The 23,108-nt window shown below is 35.8% G+C and overlaps 2 protein-coding genes across 4 annotated transcripts in view; both read left to right on the plus strand.

The window, feature by feature from the left end:
• Positions 1-6,758, plus strand: part of ptprr (protein tyrosine phosphatase receptor type R) — a 34,328-nt gene extending 27,570 nt beyond the window's left edge. For both annotated transcript variants that reach the window (XM_032589820.1, XM_032589821.1), the window contains 4 exons: positions 454-564; positions 645-802; positions 879-992; positions 2,157-6,758. In XM_032589820.1, coding sequence (XP_032445711.1) covers positions 454-564; positions 645-802; positions 879-992; positions 2,157-2,250 — 477 coding nt within the window. In that variant the 3' untranslated portion in view covers positions 2,251-6,758. The remainder of the gene's footprint in view (positions 1-453; positions 565-644; positions 803-878; positions 993-2,156) is intronic.
• A 2,640-nt stretch (positions 6,759-9,398) lies between these two features.
• Positions 9,399-23,108, plus strand: part of ptprb (protein tyrosine phosphatase receptor type b) — a 37,597-nt gene continuing 23,887 nt past the window's right edge. The window contains exons 1-10 of one of the 2 annotated variants that reach the window (XM_032589391.1): positions 9,399-9,765; positions 14,648-14,984; positions 18,851-18,988; positions 19,967-20,107; positions 20,175-20,432; positions 20,515-20,778; positions 21,738-21,854; positions 21,934-22,080; positions 22,164-22,281; positions 22,939-23,084. In XM_032589391.1, coding sequence (XP_032445282.1) covers positions 9,700-9,765; positions 14,648-14,984; positions 18,851-18,988; positions 19,967-20,107; positions 20,175-20,432; positions 20,515-20,778; positions 21,738-21,854; positions 21,934-22,080; positions 22,164-22,281; positions 22,939-23,084 — 1,732 coding nt within the window. In that variant the 5' untranslated portion in view covers positions 9,399-9,699. Of the gene's footprint in view, positions 9,766-14,636; positions 14,985-18,850; positions 18,989-19,966; positions 20,108-20,174; positions 20,433-20,514; positions 20,779-21,737; positions 21,855-21,933; positions 22,081-22,163; positions 22,282-22,938; positions 23,085-23,108 lie in introns of both variants that reach the window. The other variant, XM_032589389.1, reaches the window with a different exon arrangement.

The following is a 23,108-nucleotide window of genomic DNA, read 5'->3' on the forward strand; positions in this document are numbered from 1 at the left end:
CATTTGAAGATAAAGTTGGGACGTAAGCAGTATTCAGATGGAAAAAATAGAATAAAGAGCAACTTAAATTATATTTATCGTGCACAACCGTACTAAATAGTATTAATACCAAACTATGTTTTCCTGTGCATCAGAGTTCACTGCAGGTACCAACTCAAGACATTCAAAAAGCTGGTCTTTATTCTTAATTCAAATCTTTTTGCTGAAATCCAATTTATTTATTTTTTTTACATGGTTGTTCATAACAATCAGACTTCTGTGTAAACTATGGGACCCCAAAGCGACCCAAATATGCAGAGGAATGTAGACACGCCACACAGCAGTGCTCTGTTTATGGGAGACACTGTTTATATCTGAATTACTGCGTCTGCCTTCTTCTGGTGCAGAACTATTCAAAACGATGTACAGGTCTGATCTGTAAATCGGATCTGAGCGCGCTCTGTGTGTCTTCAGAAGTGTGTTCTGTACTGGCCGGAGAAGAGGGGGATCTACGGGAAGGTGGAGGTTCTGGTGAATGGCATCAGGGAGTGTGAGCACTATTCAACCCGCAGCCTCACGCTAAAGGTAGGCCCTCCTTTCCCCTGCAGAATGATGATGAACCCGGCTTAAGGTTCAGTTCTGACCTCTCCTGTGTCTCTGAGCAGTGCGGGAATCAAACCCGCGTCCTGCAGCATTACTGGTACACATCGTGGCCCGACCACAAAACCCCGGACTCGGCGCTGCCGCTGCTGCAGCTCATGGCTGATGTTGAGGCTGAGAGACTCACCGCCGCCTGTGTGGGGCCCATCATCGTTCACTGCAGGTACCAACTCAAGTTTCGCTCTCACTGCCGATAAAATGTCTGAATACACTCAACCTGTGTGTTCCTGTGTTTGCAGTGCTGGGATTGGCCGGACGGGATGCTTCATCGCCACGACAACAGGCTGCCGGCAGCTGCAGGTGGAGGGGGTGGTGGACGTGCTAAACATCACCTGCCAGCTCCGAGCCGACAGGTAAAAACAGCTTAAAGCTCTGAGAGACGTTAGAAAGCTCCTTATCTGAGTCACTGGTTGCAGTTACACTGCAAAAACACAAAATCTTACCAAGTATTTTCTCTAGTTTCAAGTACAAATATCTTAGTATGCTTGAAATAAGACAAACTAACTTACAAGTAACTTTTTGTTAAATGTAGGAACTTGTTTAGAGTAAATAATTTCTTAATATTGATTAACAAAACATTCTAGCTTCACTGGCAGATTGTTTAACTTATAACCTGGGAAAAATATCTTGTGAAATAATCTGCCAATTGAACTAGAACTTTTCACCAATTTAAAAAAATTACTCACTCAAAACAAGCTCCTATATCTTGAAGAAAAGTTACTTGTAAGTTAGTTTTGTTTTATTTCAAGTTTATATTTGCACTAAAAACTAGACAAAATTCTCAGTAAGATTTTGTGGTTTTGCCATGAGACTGATGTGAACGGATATATCTGAGCTCAGCAGAATAAGCACCGTTAGGGTGAAACTTAAAGAGCTGTTTGAGTGTTTATATTTAAAAACAGAACCACATAAAGTGCATTTAGTATCTCAAACTGAAATCTGATTCGTATGGACCCGCCATCTTTGTTTCTGTATCAACTGATTCTGCCTCAGAATGACCATCAGCGCCCTCTGCTGGATAGCAGCCAAACTACAACACTAAAAGAAGGTCTAAGCGAATCTAATAAGCCAGTAATTGGCAGTTGATTCTTTGCAGCCCTAAAGTAAACAATAATTTGTCAGTTACGCATCTATAACTCAAACCATACGTATTCTATTCTATGTAATTTACACTTATGATTTAGATTTTCTTTTATCTTATTTATCTTGAAGTTTTTAAGCTTCATTTTCAGCTCATAGAAGCACTTCAAACACTTTGTCAGTAACTTACCTGTATTGTTTATTTCTGCTTCAAATAACAAATTTTATATTTACTAGATTCATTAATAATTGCCTTAATTGAGAGTGATTAAAAAAAAAAAATCAACCCGTAAAGTTGTGATGTTAAGTGTGATGCAGTCCAAAAAAATAAGGAAAAAGAAAAGCATAAAGTAATATAAAGTCAGTCTTACTTTAATGTAGCATTTTAGGTTAATTAAATAAATAGTAACCAGTGTTTTGTGTTCCATCTTGTGCAGAGGAGGTATGATCCAAACAGGTGAGCAGTACGAGTTTGTGCATCACGCCCTGAGTCTGTACGAGGCGCAGCTGTCGGCTGAATCCGGCCAGTGAGCGTCCGACCTCGGCTGTTAACGGAAACGTCTTATGAGCTTTGGAAGTTCTCTGCCACCAGGGGGAGACTCTGAGACGCTGAAGGGTGATTATAGTGAGCAGAGACTGAAGAAGAAAAGAGGGGAAGGTAAACGTCAACACTCGAGATGTACCCCTTCTTCTTCTTTTTTTTTTTTTGGCGATCAGTGGCGCTCGATGGACATCTGTCGCCCAGCCGACTTGGGATGGTTTTTAAAGAAACTGACTCGACACGTCTCTCTGTGTCTACTAGGATTTTAAATTCTTTTGTAATGTGATGTTCTTCTCAGAAATCTATTGGAAAATGACTGTTACCTGGTTTAGTTTTAGCTGCAGTGGAAATATATATCCCTGTTTGTGCAATTTACTCTGGAATTTCATCACATGGAAAACGTCTTGTTTAACAACAAGGTTTACATTGAGAAATGTTTTACATTCTTGCCGTCTTTAATCATGTTTACTTTCATTCCCTTTTAAAAATCCAAGTGGGAAGTCCACAGAATATTATCCAAAACACATCCAGGATTTTATGATAATCAGTAAGTTGCCCGACAATCCAAACCATCATTAAACCATCTGAAAATATAGAAGTGAATGAGTTAAAATGTACCTTGTTTAAGAGTTTTTCTGTTTAAATTACTAAATTCATTTTTCAGTCATGTTTTAGTTGTTTTTTTTATGACAAACTGACAAAAAATGGTGAGTCACCCAGATGGAAAAAGCTACTTATAAAAATCTAAGTAGCTTTTTTGTGTCTGTCATTTGTAACTGCAAACTTTGTACCAGTTTGCTGGATGGAATTTCTATTATAGGTTTTAAAAACAATTCATTATGGTTTTAAAAAGTATTCAAAAGCCTGAAATTATAGTTGGTGAAACATGCAGAAAGCCTGAAAATCCACACAGGTACTACATTTAATAATATTTTAAAATTACTGATATTTACTGGCTCTCTTGTGGCTCCAACAATGGAGAAAAAGTAAAAATAATGTTTCCATAATGTCAGTTTTGTTTTCATGACATCATTAATTGGAACGTTTTGAGACAATAAATCAAAAATTATTATCATGATGAGGGATTTTTACAATAAATGATTAAAATACAATAAATGCTTCTAGAGTGAAGAATTCTACTGCAGTAGCAATCATTCAACCAATGGGGGGCAGCACTGAGACAGTTTTATGCAAAATATTCCAGAAGAAAACAAATTTACACAAAAAAGGTCAAAATTTGAACAAAGACATAAAGTTAAAACCCTAAGTAACCAATTTGAACAATTTAACATAAAAATAAGTTTATTTGAGGGTTAGTTACACTAATTTAAATAAAATACAAAATAACCCATTTATCTCAGCCTTCCCTGCAATATCGTCTACTTTCAACAACAAGTGGATTTTAACGCAACTTTTACAGCAGGACTTATTGACGTCTGCTCATATAAAAAAAAGAACTGAGTCAAATGTATTATTTATAGAGTTAACTAAAAATATTGTCTGGTGCTAACCAAGGACTTAAACCAGTTTAGTACTGGAAACGGCTTATTGTGTAACATGTGAACCAAACCACATTCAAATTAGTTTTTGTCAGTTAGTTATAATAATAATAATAATCCAGTTTAATCTACTGGTTGTGAGCGCCTATATGGAGCTTTTTTCTGCCATAAAATAAATGTTTAAAGCTCCCAGTTGGATAATAAGCTTCTGCTGCAAAGAAAGCAATTAATTGATTTTAGCTTTAGTAGCTCCGTGTTGTATGCTTTAACGTTGAAGCAAATAGTTGCTGTAGATGACACGCCTTTCTGATGCAATATTTAGTTAAAACAATCACTAATAATGTTTGTAAAATATTTACCTTTTTACTCTGCAATAAATGCAGTCTGAGAGCCAGAGCTGCACTGGTTAAAAATAAAATAAACAATAAAGTGTTTGATGGTAGAAAGGAGGAAGATGTTTAACGAAACAAAATGTATAGATCTCATAAAAAGGTTTGGTTTTGTTTTCATCCAATTTTCAGACATATAATGAGAATATAAATTATTATTATTATTATTATTAGAAAATGGCCGCTTTGCTTTAGTTTTTTTATCAGCTGGTTTTATCCCAGTCATGTTTATTCATCAGAGACATCAGATTTGATTTGCTATTTTACATAATAAATCCAGAAAAATAAAATAAAATCCACCTACATAAAAAAAACATTAAATATATATATTTTGATCAACTTTTCCTTGTTTAATTCTTGAAAATGTTACCTTAAGAAGTTAAAGCTGTGCTCTCTAGACTTGTTGTTGGCAGCATTAGCAAAAAAATACTGTTAAAAAAATATAGTTTAATAAAAATCTTTACACTCCAACAGTGATGGTAACCCCGCTTTATACCAAAAAATGTGAAATAATCTGAAGCAGTGGTTCAGGATTCTCATCAGTGGGCTGTTGTACATTTTATGTGATACATTATTTTGCTGCGTCAATGTAATATGTTTATTTTTACATGTTTTTAACCATATTTCTTAACTTTTTTTAATCTACAAACCTAATTTTCTTTGATTAGGTTAGCAAGAGCCAAGTGGAAACCCATATTTATCGAAGTGAGGAGAGAAAAAAACACATAAAAGCAAATAAATATGATCCAAAGTGTTTCAGTCAAGAAATTACTAAAAAAAAAAAGACTATCTAATTGTGCATTTTAGGGCAGATTGTGATGAAGCTGAAATATTGAGGTGTTTTGTGTTTGTTTCCAGTGTTTCATGGAGCTTAGATTTCTAATGTAATGCCAGTAACGAAGAACATGAGCTACTCTAGCGTCTGATTGGCTCTCTGTGTGAACGGGACCACCTGTACAGTACCTGTACATATAAGTGCTTTTAAACTTGTGTGTGGAGTTGAATTTCAATCCATTTGCCACAAACACAAGTGTCTTGCTGCTAAAACTGGGATTGTTGGGACCGAATTGGATAGACCACAAAGAAGAAAAAAACTTTTAAAGACTTTTTTTATGTACAGATATATTTTTATTTACTTCTTTCATTATGACACAATCATGGGACATGAAACTTTGGACTACAAAACACAGCCTGCCTCCTGGGAACACCATCACTCTCTCTTCACTTCGGGCTCATTCAGGGATCGGATGGAAATTCAGACGTTGGAGTAACCGCCCTGACCGAAGTGAGAGTGAGTTCATCTCAGCGCTCCCTACAGGAGCTGGTACAACAACACACACTGCCTCTGACGTAGTATTGTGTCTGTATACTAGGGTGTGGTACATGTTGTGTATTTGAGGTTAAAGGGACCCTAAATGGTTTGAGTTGGAAGAGAGAATCAATGTCGTTAGAAATTAAAGCGACTGTGAACGTAAATGTGAACGAGTTTGCATATTTTTAAAATTTTAAGTCAACTTTTCCCAAACTACAGTTGGTTTATCGCAACAAAAACAAACATTTAGGTTCTAGGTTTTATAAAAAAAGGAAAGACATTTTCCAAAAGTACTAAAATGGCACCATGTGCTTAATTTGTTGGCCTTTTCACAAATTAGCCTCTTGTGCTGTCCATGTTTGGCAATGATGAGCAGTTAAATTTGTTTTATTTATTTATTTTTTTTTACAATTTTTGAATCTGTTCTGTTTTTGGTATGACCAAATTATTTGGACTAAGACCTAAAAAGTCAACAGAAATTTTATTATGAAGCTGTGAAATGGAAAATAAAATATAACTAAACTGGCTTTTCTGTTCTAATTTAGAAATGAAATTAAATCAGATAAAAACAAACAAAAACGACAGCAAAAAAAAAGCCAAACCAAACCTGGAAACTAGCATAGAAATCAAAAGCCGTCGAAGGAAACTCTTGTTGGAAACAGTAGGTTTGATCTGGTTTGAACCGGTTTGAGCTAGCTTCTTTTTAGCTAGCATTGGCTAACCTAAGAACTGATTTGATCACGCATAAATCAGTAATTGTGCCCAAATGCACCACTCTTTCATAATAAATCTAGCTTCTAAAACATTCTCTCTAGTGGTTTTGAGCATCTAAAAAAAAAATGTAATCACTTTTAAAGATAATTGCGAATGACACTGCAGCTAGCTAAAATGGTGAGAGCTAATCCTGAATAAAAGCTACTTAGAACATATTTCTAAGTTAAGTGGGTTATAATTTTGTGGTTCACTGTTATCTTTATGACAAATAAATTTGATTTCTACCAGTCAGATAACTTAGGGTCCTTTTAAACTGTTTTTACACAACGACTCATCAGTCTGAGTACACTTGATGTTAATTAGTGCACAACGGTCTAACTAGGTAATATACGTATAAAACATGACTTATAATGTACTACAAGCTAACTTGAATGTTGTTAATGGTCCAGAACATTAGCCACTGAGTAGTGGTGTAACCGTATCTACTCTACCCTCATATATATCGTTACCTGTAATCTGTGCAATAAATACGCTGAAGAGAAAAACTGTGGTGTCTTCACAACACAAAGGCTTCAACAACAAGACTCCACTCCTGCCGGTTTTATTTTTATTTATTTTTTTATTGCTGACTTTACTTTAGAGCAAAGATGTTCAAAGTGAGGAGTGAGGGCCATTTCTGGGCCCTGGGTTCATTCTGTGCGACTCTCTCGATCACAGTTAGAGAATAAATTATGAGAAAACTACGACTTTCAAGTTAAAATTTACTCAGATGCATCACAAAGTGATCATCTTTTCCAAGCTTCCTTGTTTTCTTCTGTTGCCATGGTCACCAGGACCACATATTGCCAAATTCACCAAATCTGCTTTTAATAGATCTATTAAAACTTTGCTAAACACAGCGAGTGTTTTCAAATGAAGATGTAGATTCTGTTTTTATTGGAGAGAACAGACAAAATATTTTCTCTAATTGAGCCCAAAATAGAAAAAAACTAAAAGCTTTTTATTTAACAAGTAAAAACATTGAACGTTTTGGACCTACGATTAATTTCCGACAAAAAAATCTGATTATTTGTTTTTTATTTGTAAAATTGTTTATGCTCAGTTGAATTGATTAAATAAACTCACATTTTTTGTGACTCTAGTTTTCAAAATGATATTTTTTTGGCCCACGAGACAAAAAGTTTGGACATTAGACATTATAGGGTCGTTGTAATTTGGTAAATTGCTTCTTTAGCTTTGCTGGTTGGCATTTTGTGAAGCAGCGCAGCTTTTATTCCTAGAAACAGCAGAGAAAGAGGGCAGCAGGAAGGAAGGAAAGAGGTGTGGATGACTAAACGTAGCTCAAATCAGCTGAAACAAAAAGAGTTTGGCCTTTAACCTGCAACAATGGTTAACAAGAGTTTACTCCAACATTTGTGACTTAAATTAAGTGTCAGCTTGCAGCCAACACATTTATGACTCATTGAGTTGTAACAATGAGAGCTGTGCTGATATATTTAAAATATGCTCTGAGTTGAATGTTTCTGTAATGAAACAATCTCAGGATAATGTTCAAAGGAAATGAGCTGAATGTTGCAAGAATAAAAGTATTTTTACTTTACTGGTTGAATCAAAACAGAAACTTTGAGTGCAGCTTACCAGAGATGGTAGGATTGTTTTTGCAATAAATGCTGCAGATTTTAGCCAAAATGTCTTATTCTCATTAAAAATATTTTACACATGTTGTCCCACTACACCATTTTCCAAATTATTATGCAAGTGAGATTTTCTCAGATTTTCCTAAATGGTCAATGAAATGATGGTCAGTATAATTTTCAAGTCATGAACTATTACAGTATAAATCAAATATTACTGAACAAAGCTCCCCATGAGAACAGTAGTTTTTTCAAAAATGAAAACTCAAAATGCAAAATGTTCCAAATTATTATGCACAGCAGATTTTTTAAGGATTTTATGGATTATAAAGAATTGCCAACGGTCATTCTTTGAATGTGCAGCATCACATGTACTAAAATCGAAAGCTATTTCAATCAAAAACATCTTAACAGACCGAGTTACATGTTAACATAGGACCCCTTCTTTGATATCACCTGCTTGAATTTCTTTGCAGGATGTCAGAATACCTTCCCAGAGCTGCTGTTTTGATATGAACTGCATTCCACCCTCAGACCTTCTGCTTGAGGAAACTCCAAAGGTTTTTCAAAGATGGGTTTATCTGTACAAACCCATCTTTGTTCTGAATCAGCCACAAATCTCTTCACAGTACGATGGTAACGCTTCAGTTTTTGTTAAATATCTAATGTTTTCATATCTTGTCATATGGCACTACACTATCTGATGACTTTCGTCAGCAGAGATTCTTTCTTTTTCCATATTGCTTGAAACCTGTGGCCTGCTTAATAATGTGGAACATCCTTCTTAACTAGATTTCCTTTAATTGAGCTCACCAGACAAACTAATCAACTTGTATTTTGTATAAAAATTATATCATTTATTGTTATTTTTATGTAGACTAACAATTATTTTATTTCTGGATCAATTATATTGATAATTACTCAATAAATCAGACAAACAAATATTTCACTGCCTTTTGTATGTATAATATATAAAAAAAAAATGTGAGTCTGTATATTCTAGATAACGATTAATAAATTAGTGGAAAATAATTTCAATAATCACAATCAGATTAATCATTATTAATCGATTACTAAATTGGTTGACAATATTTCAATAATCATGACTAATCTGATGAATCATAAATAATCTATTCATGAATTACTTGTGATTACTAAATTAGTTGAGTATTTTAATAATCATGATTAATGAGATCAATCATAATTAACCAATCACCAAATCAGTTGATTATTTCAATAATTAATTAATTATTGGATCCTTATGCTTCCACACAATATGACACATAAAGAAGTATGAGTGAATTGTGAATTATATGTTAAACCTTATATTTATACAGAATTGTTCTTGTGATCTTTTCTGTCTTAAACTTTCAAAATGCTGAGTAATGATGCTCCATTCATGAGCATCTGATGTTCAATTGTTTCTATTTAAAGTAGGAATAAATGTTCTAATTTTATTCTCCAGAAATGGCCGTTTTTATCCGTCGCTCTCGCTCTGTTTTTATCTTCTACCTCTGTTGTTGGAGCAGCTAGGTGCGCCGCGGCGGTGGCAGCAGGACCTATTATTAGTCTGGTGTGTAGACCAGCCTTTCCAGCGACTCAGTGAGGAAGTCCGTTAGAGTCGACACCTCAGACAGACAGACAGGAAGAGCGAGGCGTAGCGCTGTGGAGAGGAAAGGGTCCAGTCTGAGGAGCTCCAAGTGCAGGATGGACACCAAAAGTTTCCCTTTGCACAATTAACTCGAAATAAGGAATTACTTTGTTTCGCAGGACACTTTGTGTTTGTTTCCAGCGAAGACGCCAAACAGAGGGAGTATCAGTCTTTAAAACATCTCGGACCTCAGGATTATGGTGTTGCATGCTCCGGCTGCGGATCTGAAGGACGATCAAAATGCTGAAATGTAAAGCTAGAAGTTTCTCCTGCTGCCTGGGGTTCGCCTCGCTGCTGCTGCTCCAGGTCAGTGCAGACAACCAGGCCAACATTTTACCCAATTCTTTCTGCTGATTTCGGGGAAAATGTGTAAAATTTCACAAGACGGGCTAAAGTAGAACCAGTTTCTATTGCTGCTATTCTTCCTTTTGCCTCTGATTGAATTCAAGGTGTGTGTTTTTCTCAACTTTCTCAAAGTAAAAAAAGACAAAACATGAGGTAGAAGATAAAGATGAGTCGCTTATTTTCTTTTTTTTTATCTTGGCTAAAAACTCTGAGAGAAATAATGTTTCATTATGTCTGCTCATATCTTTAGAAGAAAACATTTGAGATTGCTTTTTCTTGTTTAGAAACTTTGTTTAAAAGTTGCTTTCTGGCTTCTATTCTTTTATTCTGGGTCATGAAATCTGTTGTTTGTGCACCAAAGCTTCAACTCGACAAGTAAATGGAAATAAAACATCTTCCTTTTCTAATAAAATTAACAAAAATGGCCTCTTAAAAATACTTCTGAATCAGAATTTAACTTTTACTCATTAGTGGTGAATATTTTAGGAAAGTTTTAGAGGAAACTAAAATCTGTGTTTTATCATATTTTGTGGTTTTGATCATGGTGAAGATAATTTAAAACTACTTTGCTGTTTATCAAATGATCCAAACACAAATACAGCCTATTAAACACAAAGTTATTTGAAATCCAACATATCAGTTACATGTAGGCCTGACACACTAATGAGTAAATCAATTAATGGCATAATAAATTAAAACGAGATCAATAATTTCCATTTGCATGATTTATTGTTTTTCATTTTCCACAAAAAACTGGATGATAAAGGTTTTCACTCTGGCTCCTTTTTTAAAGGATAATTTAGTTTACAGAGACTTAATAATTCATTTTATTTGTTGTTTTGTTTATTTATTCTGCATTTTTAAAACGTCTTAACATTCCACTATTAAATGTTCATTAGAATTTAAAGTTTATTGATCTTTGAGAATGGTTTCTTGCCTTGTTATGCTATTATTACTTAAAATTGTATCAAAGCAATAATATTATCATTTACTAACTGCATTAAATGATATTTTTGAGTTTATAGGTATTTGCTGCTCTGATGGAAAATAGATTTAGGATTTATCGTGATAACAATAATACAATAATCTACTCCCTGTAGCTCATTTCACTATTTAAAACTCCAGCAGGAAACATGCTGCCATGTTCACATCAAATGTAGTTGCTGAACAGATACATTAAGTTTCTCTTTTCCTGGTTTTGGCGATGTGCTACATATGTATCCTCGTTTTTCCAGAGGAGTTGAAATTGTTGCCTGATTCTGCAGATTGAAGCTCCACCAGTTTGGCATTCGGTATTCTGTTATCCAGCTTGATTTTCCTCTGGATCACTTCCTTCTCTTCCCGTCTCTGTCCTGAACGCTCCGCTGTCGTCTCTGAACTCCCTGAACTTCGTTATCTGCCAACCAACAGGCGGCCGCTCGACCCACAAGCTGACAGCGGCGAGCGGCCATCTTTAAAAAGCTGCAGCTGATTATCTGTCGCAACAAGCTGCTTGATGCTCCGCAAAGGAAGAAAATTAAATTCAGGAAACTTTAATTTATCCCAATTTATGCGTCATGTTCAGATGTTAGACATGTTTTTCCCCTAATGTCTGTCCACTTTGGACAGTATTTTTCCTTTTTTCACTTTATTCTCCTTCCCCTTTTTTTGTTTGTTTCATTCTCCCACTTTTTTTTTTCCGCTTTTAATCCTTTTTTAATTTTTCCTCTTGTTTCTCTTCTTTCCACTTTTTCTCTTTTTCTATTTTTACTCTTTTTCTACACCTTTTTCTCTTTTTTCCCTTCTTCCTCTTTTCTATCTTCACTTTATTTTTTCCCTTTTATCTTTTCCTGATCTGTATTTGTATTTTTTCCTTTTCACCTCCTTTTTCTACTTTCCTCTTTTTCTCCTTTCTTTGAACAAAATTTAGTATTTTTTTTATATATATTTTGAAAGTTTTATGTTTTATAATTTGCTCCTGTTAAACAGCTGATTGATCAGAAACAATATCCAGACCAGTTTCCATGACAGGTGTGATAAATTGAACCTGGCATCTTTTTAAAGATCTTTAAGTCTCTGAACCTCCACATTTTCTCCAGCAAATTAATCAATTTATCAATAATTGCCAGCAGAGCACTTTTCAACTAACAGTGCTGCAGGTCACTGATAGAAATGATCAAACTAAGTATAAAAACTCAAGAAGAAAATAGAGAGAAAAAAATCTATATAAATAGCAATAAAATTCAATTACTTGCTTAATTGTCAGTGGCTGAAATGGAAGTAAAACAATAAAACAAATGGATGAAACAAAGTTCACATTTAAAAATAATTAAGATGTTTTGATAGATACTGACTACAGCTTTTAGAATTTGACAACTTGTGAAAGTTTGAGTCTCAAGTCAAACTAAAAATAAAAACCTAAAAACTTGAGACTTGACTTGGACTTGTGGTCAGAGACTCGAGTCCCAGTTTTTATCTGATTAATGAAGAGAGGAAGCCGATGTGTGAGATAAAAAATGTCTTTACTGTGAAACAGTGAGCTATATTATTAGACACTGATGTTGGATTATTATGGGATGCTAGCGACTCATAGCAATCTGTTCCTGTTAGCGTTAGCGACCAGATGAACAGATAAACTCTGTATTAAATGACTTGGAATCATTTCAGAACACAATAAACATGACTGACCGATATGCTCTCACTGCTACGCTAGCTGCTACATTACACTTCCTGCTGGAAATATCAAAATAGAAGCACTTCCTGTGCTGCTCAGTTTTACAGTCATTTACTTCCTCCAATTTGTCTCATTAATAATATTGTAATTTATACCTTAAATTTGTGAAGAAAACTATCCAAACCAGATTTAGTGTAATATGAATACAACTTTATTATTATAGTAGAAATTCAGCAATAATAGTTTCTATCTATTATTTTTCTTTGAGCATAAATATATATTTATACTTATCTAATGAAAGAAATACTATAATGGATCAGTTTTTAAAATAATATTAATAAACCTTTAGCAGTTTTTGTGATGATTAATTAAATGTTGAATGATTAAAATGTAACTTTTAATAAAAATAAATATATTTAAACATAATTATTAAATGTTCATGGCATAATTTCAGACTGAGATTTCAGATCTAGGCGACGCAGAGTTAGAGGTGACCTAGATGTTGGAGAACAGATTAGAAAACAGTCATTTCAGTCAATGGAGACTTGAAACTTAACTTGGACTAGGACAAAATGACTTGTAAACATCTCTGGTTTGAGGACAAAAGGTGTTAATAGTTGAGGTGCCAGGATGCAGAGATGCTGCTGCCATAATGGTTTTTATGATCATCATCAGATGTTTAGATTAGAACAACGTCTGGAAACCGTGAGGAAGAATTTGACCTTCAAATTCTCTTTAGTCTCGGTTTGAGTCTCCTCCTGAAAGTTTCTCAGAACAATGGCATCAAAGCGCCGCTCCGCCCTCGGAGCTGTTTGTCGGAGTCGGACACCTGTCCCCTGCAGACTTGAAAGCTGGCTGTAAAAGTTTGCTTTTTCCTGCTTCCCAAACAGGTTCCCATACCTCATATCTGTAGAGGTTTCACTAGTTTCTCTTTTTTTTCTCCAGCATTTCTCGCTCCTGAATCCAGTTTCTCCTTTGCATTTTCCACGGTTTAGAAGTTTGAAACAAAAACATTGAGTTTCTAAAAAACAAAACATTCATTTTTTACAGAATCTGAACCAGGTGAAGCCAAAAGTGACACTTTTTAAAAATATTATTTATTTATTTTTTAGTAAACAGGTTTTATTTAAAATCTGTTAACGATTAATCGATTATTTCAATAATCAGTTAATCACAATTAATCTGTTCATTATTAAAAACACTAATAAAATATATAAACTTAAAAAAGATATATACTTTTAAGGAATTAGAAAACATCAGACTGAAACACCAGAACAAGAACTTATTGTTGACACATGAAGCTAAAAGTTACATTTTTTAGACTCGATATGAGATTTTGTCGTTTTGGCTTCATGTCTGCTCTAATCCGGTTATTAATCAGCAAATCGACTTTTAGAGTCTGTATACTCCAGTTAGTGATTAAACGATTAAAATTAGGTGACAGTTATAAATACAAGATACATTGCGATTAATTGTTGCAGCCCTAATCTGTCCTCTATTAGAAATAACACTAATAAAATGTAGAAACATACTTGAAACAAAGTTTATACTTTATAATATAAACACCAGAAAGAAAAAAATATTTTTGATAAAAGAAGCTCAAAGTTTTTAGACTTTAGTTTCTATTTCTGTACTCATTTATAGATAAATATATTCCCATGTACCTACTTGTTTTTATTTATTTATTTTTTTTATATTTAGGTTTATCATTTGTTTAAATTATAATATCACACTTGTGTACGTATGTATTTTTTTATTATATCACTTATTTGTATTTGCTAATATTTAACACTTTGGATGGAGAAACTTGTCAACAAATAAATAATTTCCTGTTGAGGATCAATAAAGATATATCCTATTCTATGTGTGTAAGTGAGACATTTTAAAACATACACTATTGTCCCATTTAAATGTATTTTGTCTCTGCTGTAGGATGTAGAACGTTTGTCAAGATATTTTTAATAACAGTAATAAATTATATCACAAAATAATGGATTTATACTCTCTTTTTTCTCAGTTTATTTGTATTATTTTTATCTATCGGAAAAGTTTGACAACTTTAAATGCTTGAATTTTACTGTGAGAAAAACGTATGAGCTCTAGTAAATGTTATTCATATTTTGTGTAGGTGTAAAGTTAAAGTCATCATTGTCCTGAAAGTCCGTTAAAGTGCTCTGTGTGCTGCTGCAGGTTGTGAGCAGTGCAGCTCCCACAGAGCATCCTGCATCCTCCGCTCCCTGCAGCATCTCTGTGTCTGGATCGGCGTCCGGTCCGAACTCCGTTTCTCTGACTCTGACTACCGCCGGACTGAACTGCTCCTTCTCCGTGGCGTCGCCGGACGTCGGAACAGACTCCTCCGAGTGTCGCACAGTCACAGAGCGTGAGCTGCAGGGGAATGAAACGGAGCGGCCGCCCGGCGCCGGAGTTTTCACCTGCGCGTTGGATCACCTGGAGCCTGGAGCCGCCTACCTGCTGCAGGTCCGATCGCAGACGGACGATGAGTCGGCCAACGTGACGCTGCACACCAGTGAGTTACAGAAACTGAAGCTTAGATTTGATTAATCGCATCATAATTTCAATAATTTCCATTTGCATGATTTATTGTTTTTTTCTTTTTACCAAAAACTGGATGAGAAAAGTTTTCAGTTTGGCATTTTGGCTCCTTTTTTTGAAGGACAAGTTTGTTTAAAGAGACGTCATAATTCATTTTATTTATTGTTTTGATTATTTATTTTGTATTTTTAAAATATCTTCTTTTAGTCTTAAATTTTCATTTGAGTTTAAAGTTTGTCGATGTTTGAGAATGTGTTCTTGCATTATTATCATTATATAACTTGAAAATTCTCTCAAAACAATATTATCCGTTATATCAATAACTTCTGAGACAATTCATAGTCCAGCAAAAACTTTATATCATGATAAATGCTCACCTAAATTTGACAAATGTTGGTAATACTTTCTGTTTGTTATTTATTCCTAGAGGAGTTAATTAATTTTTTACTCTAATTCAACAGAAAATTTTTCTTTTAAAGTCAGTTTTACCCTTCAAACAATTAAGAGTTTATTTTTTGTGCAATTTGAAAATAAGTTGCTCCACCTGTGAGACAAATGTTGCTACAGAATTGTCATGTATCTGTATTTTTTAATTTTTAAAATCAAATTAGATAATAACTTACGTTTTCATCATTTACAGCAAAAGTTGATGGAATTTAGATTTTTTTCATTGTCTTTAATGAAACTATTACCTATTAAAGTATCTTTTTGACTAATATTTTTAGAGGGAAGTACCCAACAATCTGAGCCTCAAACATTAATAACAACACTTATTTAATTTTATTTAATTCAAAATAGATAAAAGATAGATTTCTCTTTCTCTCCCCAAATATGCAAATTTACAGTTGATAAAACATGTTATGTTGTAAAGCAGTTCATTTTTAATGGATTTCAACTCTAGGGGATAAAAACAATATTAGAAATTTTATTTTTGTATTATAGTTAAAATAGGATTTAAATAGGATTTAATGGCAGAAGAAAAGGAAAACAGAACAAACTGCTGTATTTGGTTTAAACATCTAACAAAAAACTTATTTAAAAAAGTAAAATTCACCCCAAAACACACATTCTGGACAAAGTTATTATATTTAAATCAACACAACACAGATTGAAAGAAAATATAAGTTTTCACATTATTGTTGTTCTGATTTTATTCAAAACTTTTTATTACATCTTTGTCTATTAATAGCCGTTCTTTGCTCTTCTTCTGCATATTTAAGCTGTTGCCTGCAGAGGCATTTCCTTCCTCCTACATTCATAACGTTGACAGCCTCTCAGCCTGACTGTCTGATTACATATCCGCTGTTTAAAGGTCATGGTGTTCTCTTCACATGTGTCCAACTGATATGATTTATGTAGCCACCGAGTAAAGAGACTTCAGAACAAAACGAAGGAAACTAATAAATGGAAAGATCTGAATTAGATCGTTCAGACTTCTGTGAAAGAGTCAGATATGGGAAAAAAAGCGAATCTGAATTGCCTAAAATAGCCTTTGATTTGTAATTTTCTTCAGGCTGCAATTATCCGCCACAGTTTTTTCTTCCACTGAACTTTCCATTATTGTGAAAGGTAATGGAAACATATAGCCTGTCTAGTGGATCCTTTTGTAGGGAGGCGATGTCTATCTGCTGTACAACTGTCTCAACTTAATGGAAAATGGACGGTTAAATTTCTTCCAAAAAACTTGAGAAAATTTGTGAGAAAAAAAACTGAAAGTTTGAGATTAGTCACATTTTCTAGAAAAAAATCAAAATTTTTGAGTTTGAAAAGTTGAAAATTTGCATGAAAAAAAATCTGAAAGGTTGAGTTAAAGCTCAAAAATTCTCTTCATTGTGAGAAAAGTCAAAAAATTTGCAGAAACTTTTTTTTATATTAATCTTTCACATTTTAGTGTAAGAAAAGTAAAATGTGCTAAAAAGATAGAAATTTTGAGATTACTAGATGTTTTCTGCAAAAAATAAAAATGTCTGAGTATGAAAAGTTGAAAATTTGAAAGAAAAAATTCTGAAATTTTGAATTTAGTCTCTAGACAAAACTCGCTTGAAAAAATTGCTTGAAAATAAATGACAAATTTGAGATTAATCTTGGAAACTTGGAAATTTGACTTTCAAAGTCAATAATTTGGTGGAATTTGCTGAGATTAACCTATGCGCTTTTTGGCAGAAATGTACTCATTTTCTTGCCTGTCATGGTCTAATACGCCGTTGTACATCCTTTCCTTTGTAGTTGAGAAATTGATGCTCCTCCGTCATGAAGCTCAGCTTAAGCTAAACCTTAAAGAGTTTGTTGAGTGTTTATATTTCTAAACAGAACTGCATAAAGTGAATTTTTTATCTCAAACCGGATTCTGTTTGGACCGTTTTGCTTTCCCATTCTGGTATCGCTCCGCCATCTTTGTTTCTGTATCAACTGGCTCCTTAAGGATTGCCAGATCTGCCCTCTGCTGGATGGAGGCCAAACTACAACACTAAAAATTGGAACTAATTTTAATCTAATAAACCATTAATAAAAGTTGATTGTTTCCATCTTTAGTTGAATATAATTACAGAAATAAATGAACGGTGTATTTTGACAGAAGTGAACAAACCCCCCACCCTGCGTGTCTCAGAGTTAATGTCATGAAGCTTCCCCTCTCTGCGGCTCTGTGATTAGCTACAGGAACCGCAGCCCTGCTGAGGCAGAGTGATAGAGCTGCAGTGCTGCGTGTTAACGTGTGTGTGTGGGCGTGCAGGTGTGTGTGTGTGTGTTAGCATGCTGGCGGACGTCCAGAACAGAAGTTGGACCCTTGGTGTGTATTTCCATGGTGGGCAGAGCTCTGGGTTCAGCCATTTCCTGCCTCCATTGTTTCTTTGTTCTGTGGGAAAGGGTGTGAGGCTGCGTGCGTGTTGCGTTTGGAGGAAACGGGGCGTTGCAGCGTCCAGTTGAGTCCCGACGGTAACCTGCAAACAGTCGGCCCGTCCTGCAGGAGCGGCCTTATCTCTGGAGGCTCCGCTGACCTTTAGAAACTTTTGTTTTAGTTTCTGAACTCTTGAAACTCTTGATGGTTTGACCATGAAAACATGATGGACGCCCCTTTAAATGTGCAGATCCATTAAAGGGAAGGTTCATTATGATGATTAAAAATGTGGTGATTAAAATTCAGCTTGATTTACTGAAGAACATTTAAAATTTACAGTCTGAGGGATTTAGGAGATTTAGGAGCTGCTGTCCGTCCATCCGTCCGTCTGTCCGTCCGTCCATCCGTTCATCCGTTCATCCATCCATCCATCCATCCATTCATTAATTAATTCATTCATTACTCTCCCAACATTTTTCATTTCATTTAGAAACTTTGAACTCAATCTGTTGAAACTAAAATCCAGTCTAAAAGATTTTTTGTCAAACTTTTCTTTGGGATTTTTCATCAGTTGAAGAGGAAATGTGAACAGATTGTCTTTATGTGGAGCTGCTGGTGCCAAAAAGCTTAAAACCGGTTCTGTGAACTGTCTGTTTGGTATTGAAGCTCTTTGTCGTAAACAGTTGGACTTCCTTTGAAGGTTTATTTTATCTGTTTTGGATGTAAAGTTTGAGAAGATCTCTGCAGGAAGAGCATCTGTCTCCTCACAGTGTGAGTCACTAAAAAGCAAAAAACATCTCGACCCATTTTAAAGTTCTAGTTTGTTTTCCCATCAGTTCTGTCTCCGAGGACTGATGGGTGTGTGTTTGTGCCAATCTTATCAGGATGAAACATCTCTGCTGCTCCGGTTTTTTGTAGTTGAAACTTTAGATCTGAGGTGTGTATGCACTGTAAAAGCTGATTTAAATGTGTTTTCTGACGGTTTCTGTGTTTTGTTGCATCAGGACCGTCAGCGGTGGTCGGCCTGGCTGTGACCTCCAGGACCTGCAGCAGCCTGGGCCTTTCCTGGCAGGCCGGCCCAGGCAGGACGCAGCGCTTCAGGCTGCAGCTGCGGGAAAAAGCCCAGATCTCCAATCAGTCCGGTAAGTTTATAATTCAGAATTTAGAAAGTTAACTTTTCATTTGTCTGCACTATAAATCAATTTGATCAATTAACCAAATTTATGGTTTTCAAAGATAACATTTTTGATGAAACAGGATTTTTTTTCCAGCAGTGCATTCCTAAGGGTTTCCATAGTTCAGAGTGATGTTAGTGCCCACGGCAGCCATCTTGTTTCACAAGCATTTTGCATTTCTATTTATTTACCGTTTGATTTCAGGAAAACTCTACGACTGAATATCAGCGCCAAGCTACGATGTTTTTGTTAATTATGAGAATAAAGTCAGAATATTTCAAGAATACAGTCAGACGAAAATAAAATTTTATTAATAGGGGAATAAAGTCAGATTAGCAGAATAAATTTGAAATTTTATAAGAACTGCAACACAAGAAAATGACAAAATATTAAAACGAGGAACGTTGAGAAAACTTTGTTAAAAGTGTTTGAGATAATACTTAAAAGAAACATTTTATTTTTTAATATATTAGTATCAAATTACTATCAGTCGCAGGGCTTTAAACAATAAAAACAATCATGCAAACAATAGAGTCTATTTTGAAGAAAAAAAGCACAAAATTAGCTTTTATGCATATTAACAGTTTTTGTAACTAAGATTGTTTCTTATAAAATATTATTTTGTTTTTTGCTTCTATTGTAACAACATTCTCATTAGTAATCTAAAATTCTCTGATACTCACAGACTCTTTCTGTCTGACTCACAGAAGGAATGATTGAAATAAAAGCCACTTTTTAAAAATAATTTTTGCTCTTTTTTTTAGAAAAGAAAGTGAGCAAAAAAATTTTAGATTTATTTTTACGCTACATTGCCCAGCTAAAACTCAAAACTATTGGGAATAAGCTAGAATGTATAAATAATAAACCACAGAGAAGAAAACTGAATTGTGCGTCTCTACCAGGAAACAAGCAGCTTCAGGCTCATGTAACTGTTTGTATCTCCAGATCTGCTGAAGAATGAGACTTTAGGAAGCACGACGACGCGGCACACACTCAACGACCTGACTCCGGGGCGCCTGTACGTCGTTACCATGGTGACGGAGGCCGGCGGCCTGCAGAGCAGCAGGACGGTCGAGGCTCGGACAGGTAACGCAAACAGAAACGGAGCGATGTGGATGAAAGAGAAGGTTTTAACTCTGCGTTCCCTCACCAGCGCCCGCCGCCATTTCCAACGTCACCTCGGAAAACAACTGCACCAGCCTCCGGTTGTCGTGGCAACGTCCCGAAGGTGACGTGGACGCCATGGTCGTCACCTTCTTCGACAACGACACGATAGTGCAGGAAACGACTGAGCCTGGAAACGCCACCGAGGTCGCTGCCTACAAGCTCACCCCCGGCTCGGCCTATCAGGTGGAAGTGATGTCAGTCAGCGGCTCTCTGACGAACCAATCAAAACTCACCGTCAGGACAGGTGAGAAAAAAACGGAGCCAAACTCCTTATGTTTGTTTTTTATTCCTTCTTCATCTCCATCCTGCTTCTGTTCGACCTTCAGCTCCGGCGGCGGCGTCACACCTCCAGCTGTCTCCTTCTTCTGCCGGCCTTCTGCTAACGTGGGCGCCCCCCGCTGGCCGCTGGGAGAACTACAGGGTTTTCCTGTTAGATGGCGTGCAGCAGCTGGTCGACACCGCACTGGGCCGAGATGCGGTGAACTTTAGCTTTCCGGGGACAGAACTGACGCCTGGCAGGCGGTACCGAGCCACGCTGAGAGTGGAGAGTGGAGGACTGGCGGGCGAGAGCAGCTGTTATGGGTCAACGGGTCAGACATTAACTTTACTTATTTATTTGGAACAGACGGTAAAAAGTAATAAGACCAATACTCATGGCAATTGTATGGAAGAGAATTAGGGTCACTGAAGAAAAATAATATTTGACTTTAATCTTAGAATTCTTACATTTTTCTCAAAATTCAATTTTTTTCTCATAATTCTTTTTATTTCTTACAATTCTGCTTTAATCTTCTGAGATCAAAAGTCAGAATCTGGAAATTAAAGTCAAAATTTCCTGAAGAATATCTGATTTCTGAGGATATCATCAACAATAGCAATTTTGGCCTTTGAGGCACCCATCCTATACAACATATATTCTGATCAGTTGATTTTTATAGTTTTTTTAAGCTGGTTTGTAATTGTTCTTTGTTTGAACTTATCACTGATATACAAAAACTCTTTTTGCTTCCTCTCGCACATTGTTTTATTTCCTTCCTCCTGTGTTACAAACCATTTTCTAAATAATGTGTGGAAGTTAAAGTTTTTTCTTGCTTTGAACATAAATTGTGCAGCTTTCTACTTTACGTGGACCCAGAATTTCATTATATTTAAATTAAAAAAATAATAGATTTGCATGTTCAGGGTTTCCCCCAGAGTATTTTAAGCCTGGCGGGCCACCAGGCTTTACTTGTGCCCCCACCAGGCTAAGCACTGTTGATTTATTTTAGTTTATTTTTATATTTGCCTTTTTTTCAGTTGGTGTTTTCTATTTTTAATAATGTTTTCCAATAACACACAATTACCAAGTGTTATTTTTTTTAAAAACGTTTTAACTCTAAAACAGTGTCCTGCTGGATGACTGCCCTGTTTTGGGTTTATTGCGGTTTCCAAATATTATGAATTTTCGCGATAATTTATTTGAAACAGTGTTTTTGTTGCAAAATATTGTTTTTGCAAACATCATCAACGTGTTGATCTTTTAACTAATGTGGGTAAAACTCGCCTGCAGCTCCCGCTCCGGTGGCAGATCTCCACATTCGCCACTCGGATGAGACGTTGCTCAGCGCCATGTGGAACCACGCCCCTTCTGGGTCACGTGATGACTACTTCCTCACCATTCGCCATGGTAACACCAAATCCCTGCTAGAGATAGATGAATGTTTTTCAGCTTGGATGGTTTTTGTATAATCGCTGCCATCTTCCAGGTGACACTATCGTGGACATGCGCCAGGTGGAGCCGAACATGAGAGAGTGCACGTTCAACGTGCTCACCCCTGGACGGCGGTACGTCATCACCGTGACGACGAGGAGTGGGAATCTGAACACATCTGTATCAGTGGAGGGAAGGACAGGTGTGTCAACAATCCTGTTTTGTTGAGGTGATTAAACAAATGCAGTTGTAGTTTTGCTGAGATGAATGTTCGTGGTGCTTCAGTTCCGATGGCGCTGCGTACGATCAGCCTGAGCAACTCGGGAGTCGACAGCCTTCAGGTGACCTGGAAGAAACCACCAGGAGACGTGGACTCGTACAACCTCACTCTGCTGCGAAACAGGTACGTAATGATGAGTAAACTTTGCTTTCTAAAGTTTTTTGGTTGTAACGTTTGTCACATAACCACAAACTCTGAATATTTTATTGGGATTTTGCCTCAGAAATTGACACATATTAGCACAAGATTGTGAAATAGAGGAAAAATGAATAATTTTCAACACTTTTTCAAAATAAACGCAGGTGGGAACAGCTAGCTAAAATGTTAGTTGTGCTAATGCTAAAACACTAATCATAAATATTAGTTCCACTAACAACAAAGCGCTAAGCCAACATGTTATTTAGCAGAAGCTAATGCTAATGCGCTATACCAACATACTATTTAGCTAAGGCTAATGCTATAGCACTATACCAACAGTGTATTAAGCGTAAGCTATTGCTAAAGCGCTAGCTTTAATCCAGATTATATCTGCCCTTGAAAGACCCTCAAACACCAATTTAATTTTGACATTTAAATGTCCTATAATGAGGGGCGCTAATTGTGCTGAGCATTTCTGATCTTTATTTGTAGAAAACATCGAAAACCATGAATCATTTTTATTCAATAAAAATGCACTAATTTCTGTTAATCACATAAAATCCCAGTAAAATACATTGAAACCATTTTGTTTTCTGAAAACACTTGAGTTTCTCATCAAACTCCACTCTTCTGGTCCTGCAGTGTTGTTGTCCAGAACCACAGCGTTCCAGCTGGTTCTAACTCTTTGGTTCTGACCAGTTTGACGCCTGGCACCCTCTACAGGCTGCAGGCTGCCACTATCAGCGGGGAGCTGCAGTCTAAACCAATCAGTCTGGAGGCTCGAACAGGTGAGTTTACGCCGTTCTACATGG

This window comes from Xiphophorus hellerii, chromosome 17 (genome assembly GCF_003331165.1).
Source record: "Xiphophorus hellerii strain 12219 chromosome 17, Xiphophorus_hellerii-4.1, whole genome shotgun sequence".
Lineage (NCBI taxonomy): Eukaryota > Metazoa > Chordata > Actinopteri > Cyprinodontiformes > Poeciliidae > Xiphophorus > Xiphophorus hellerii.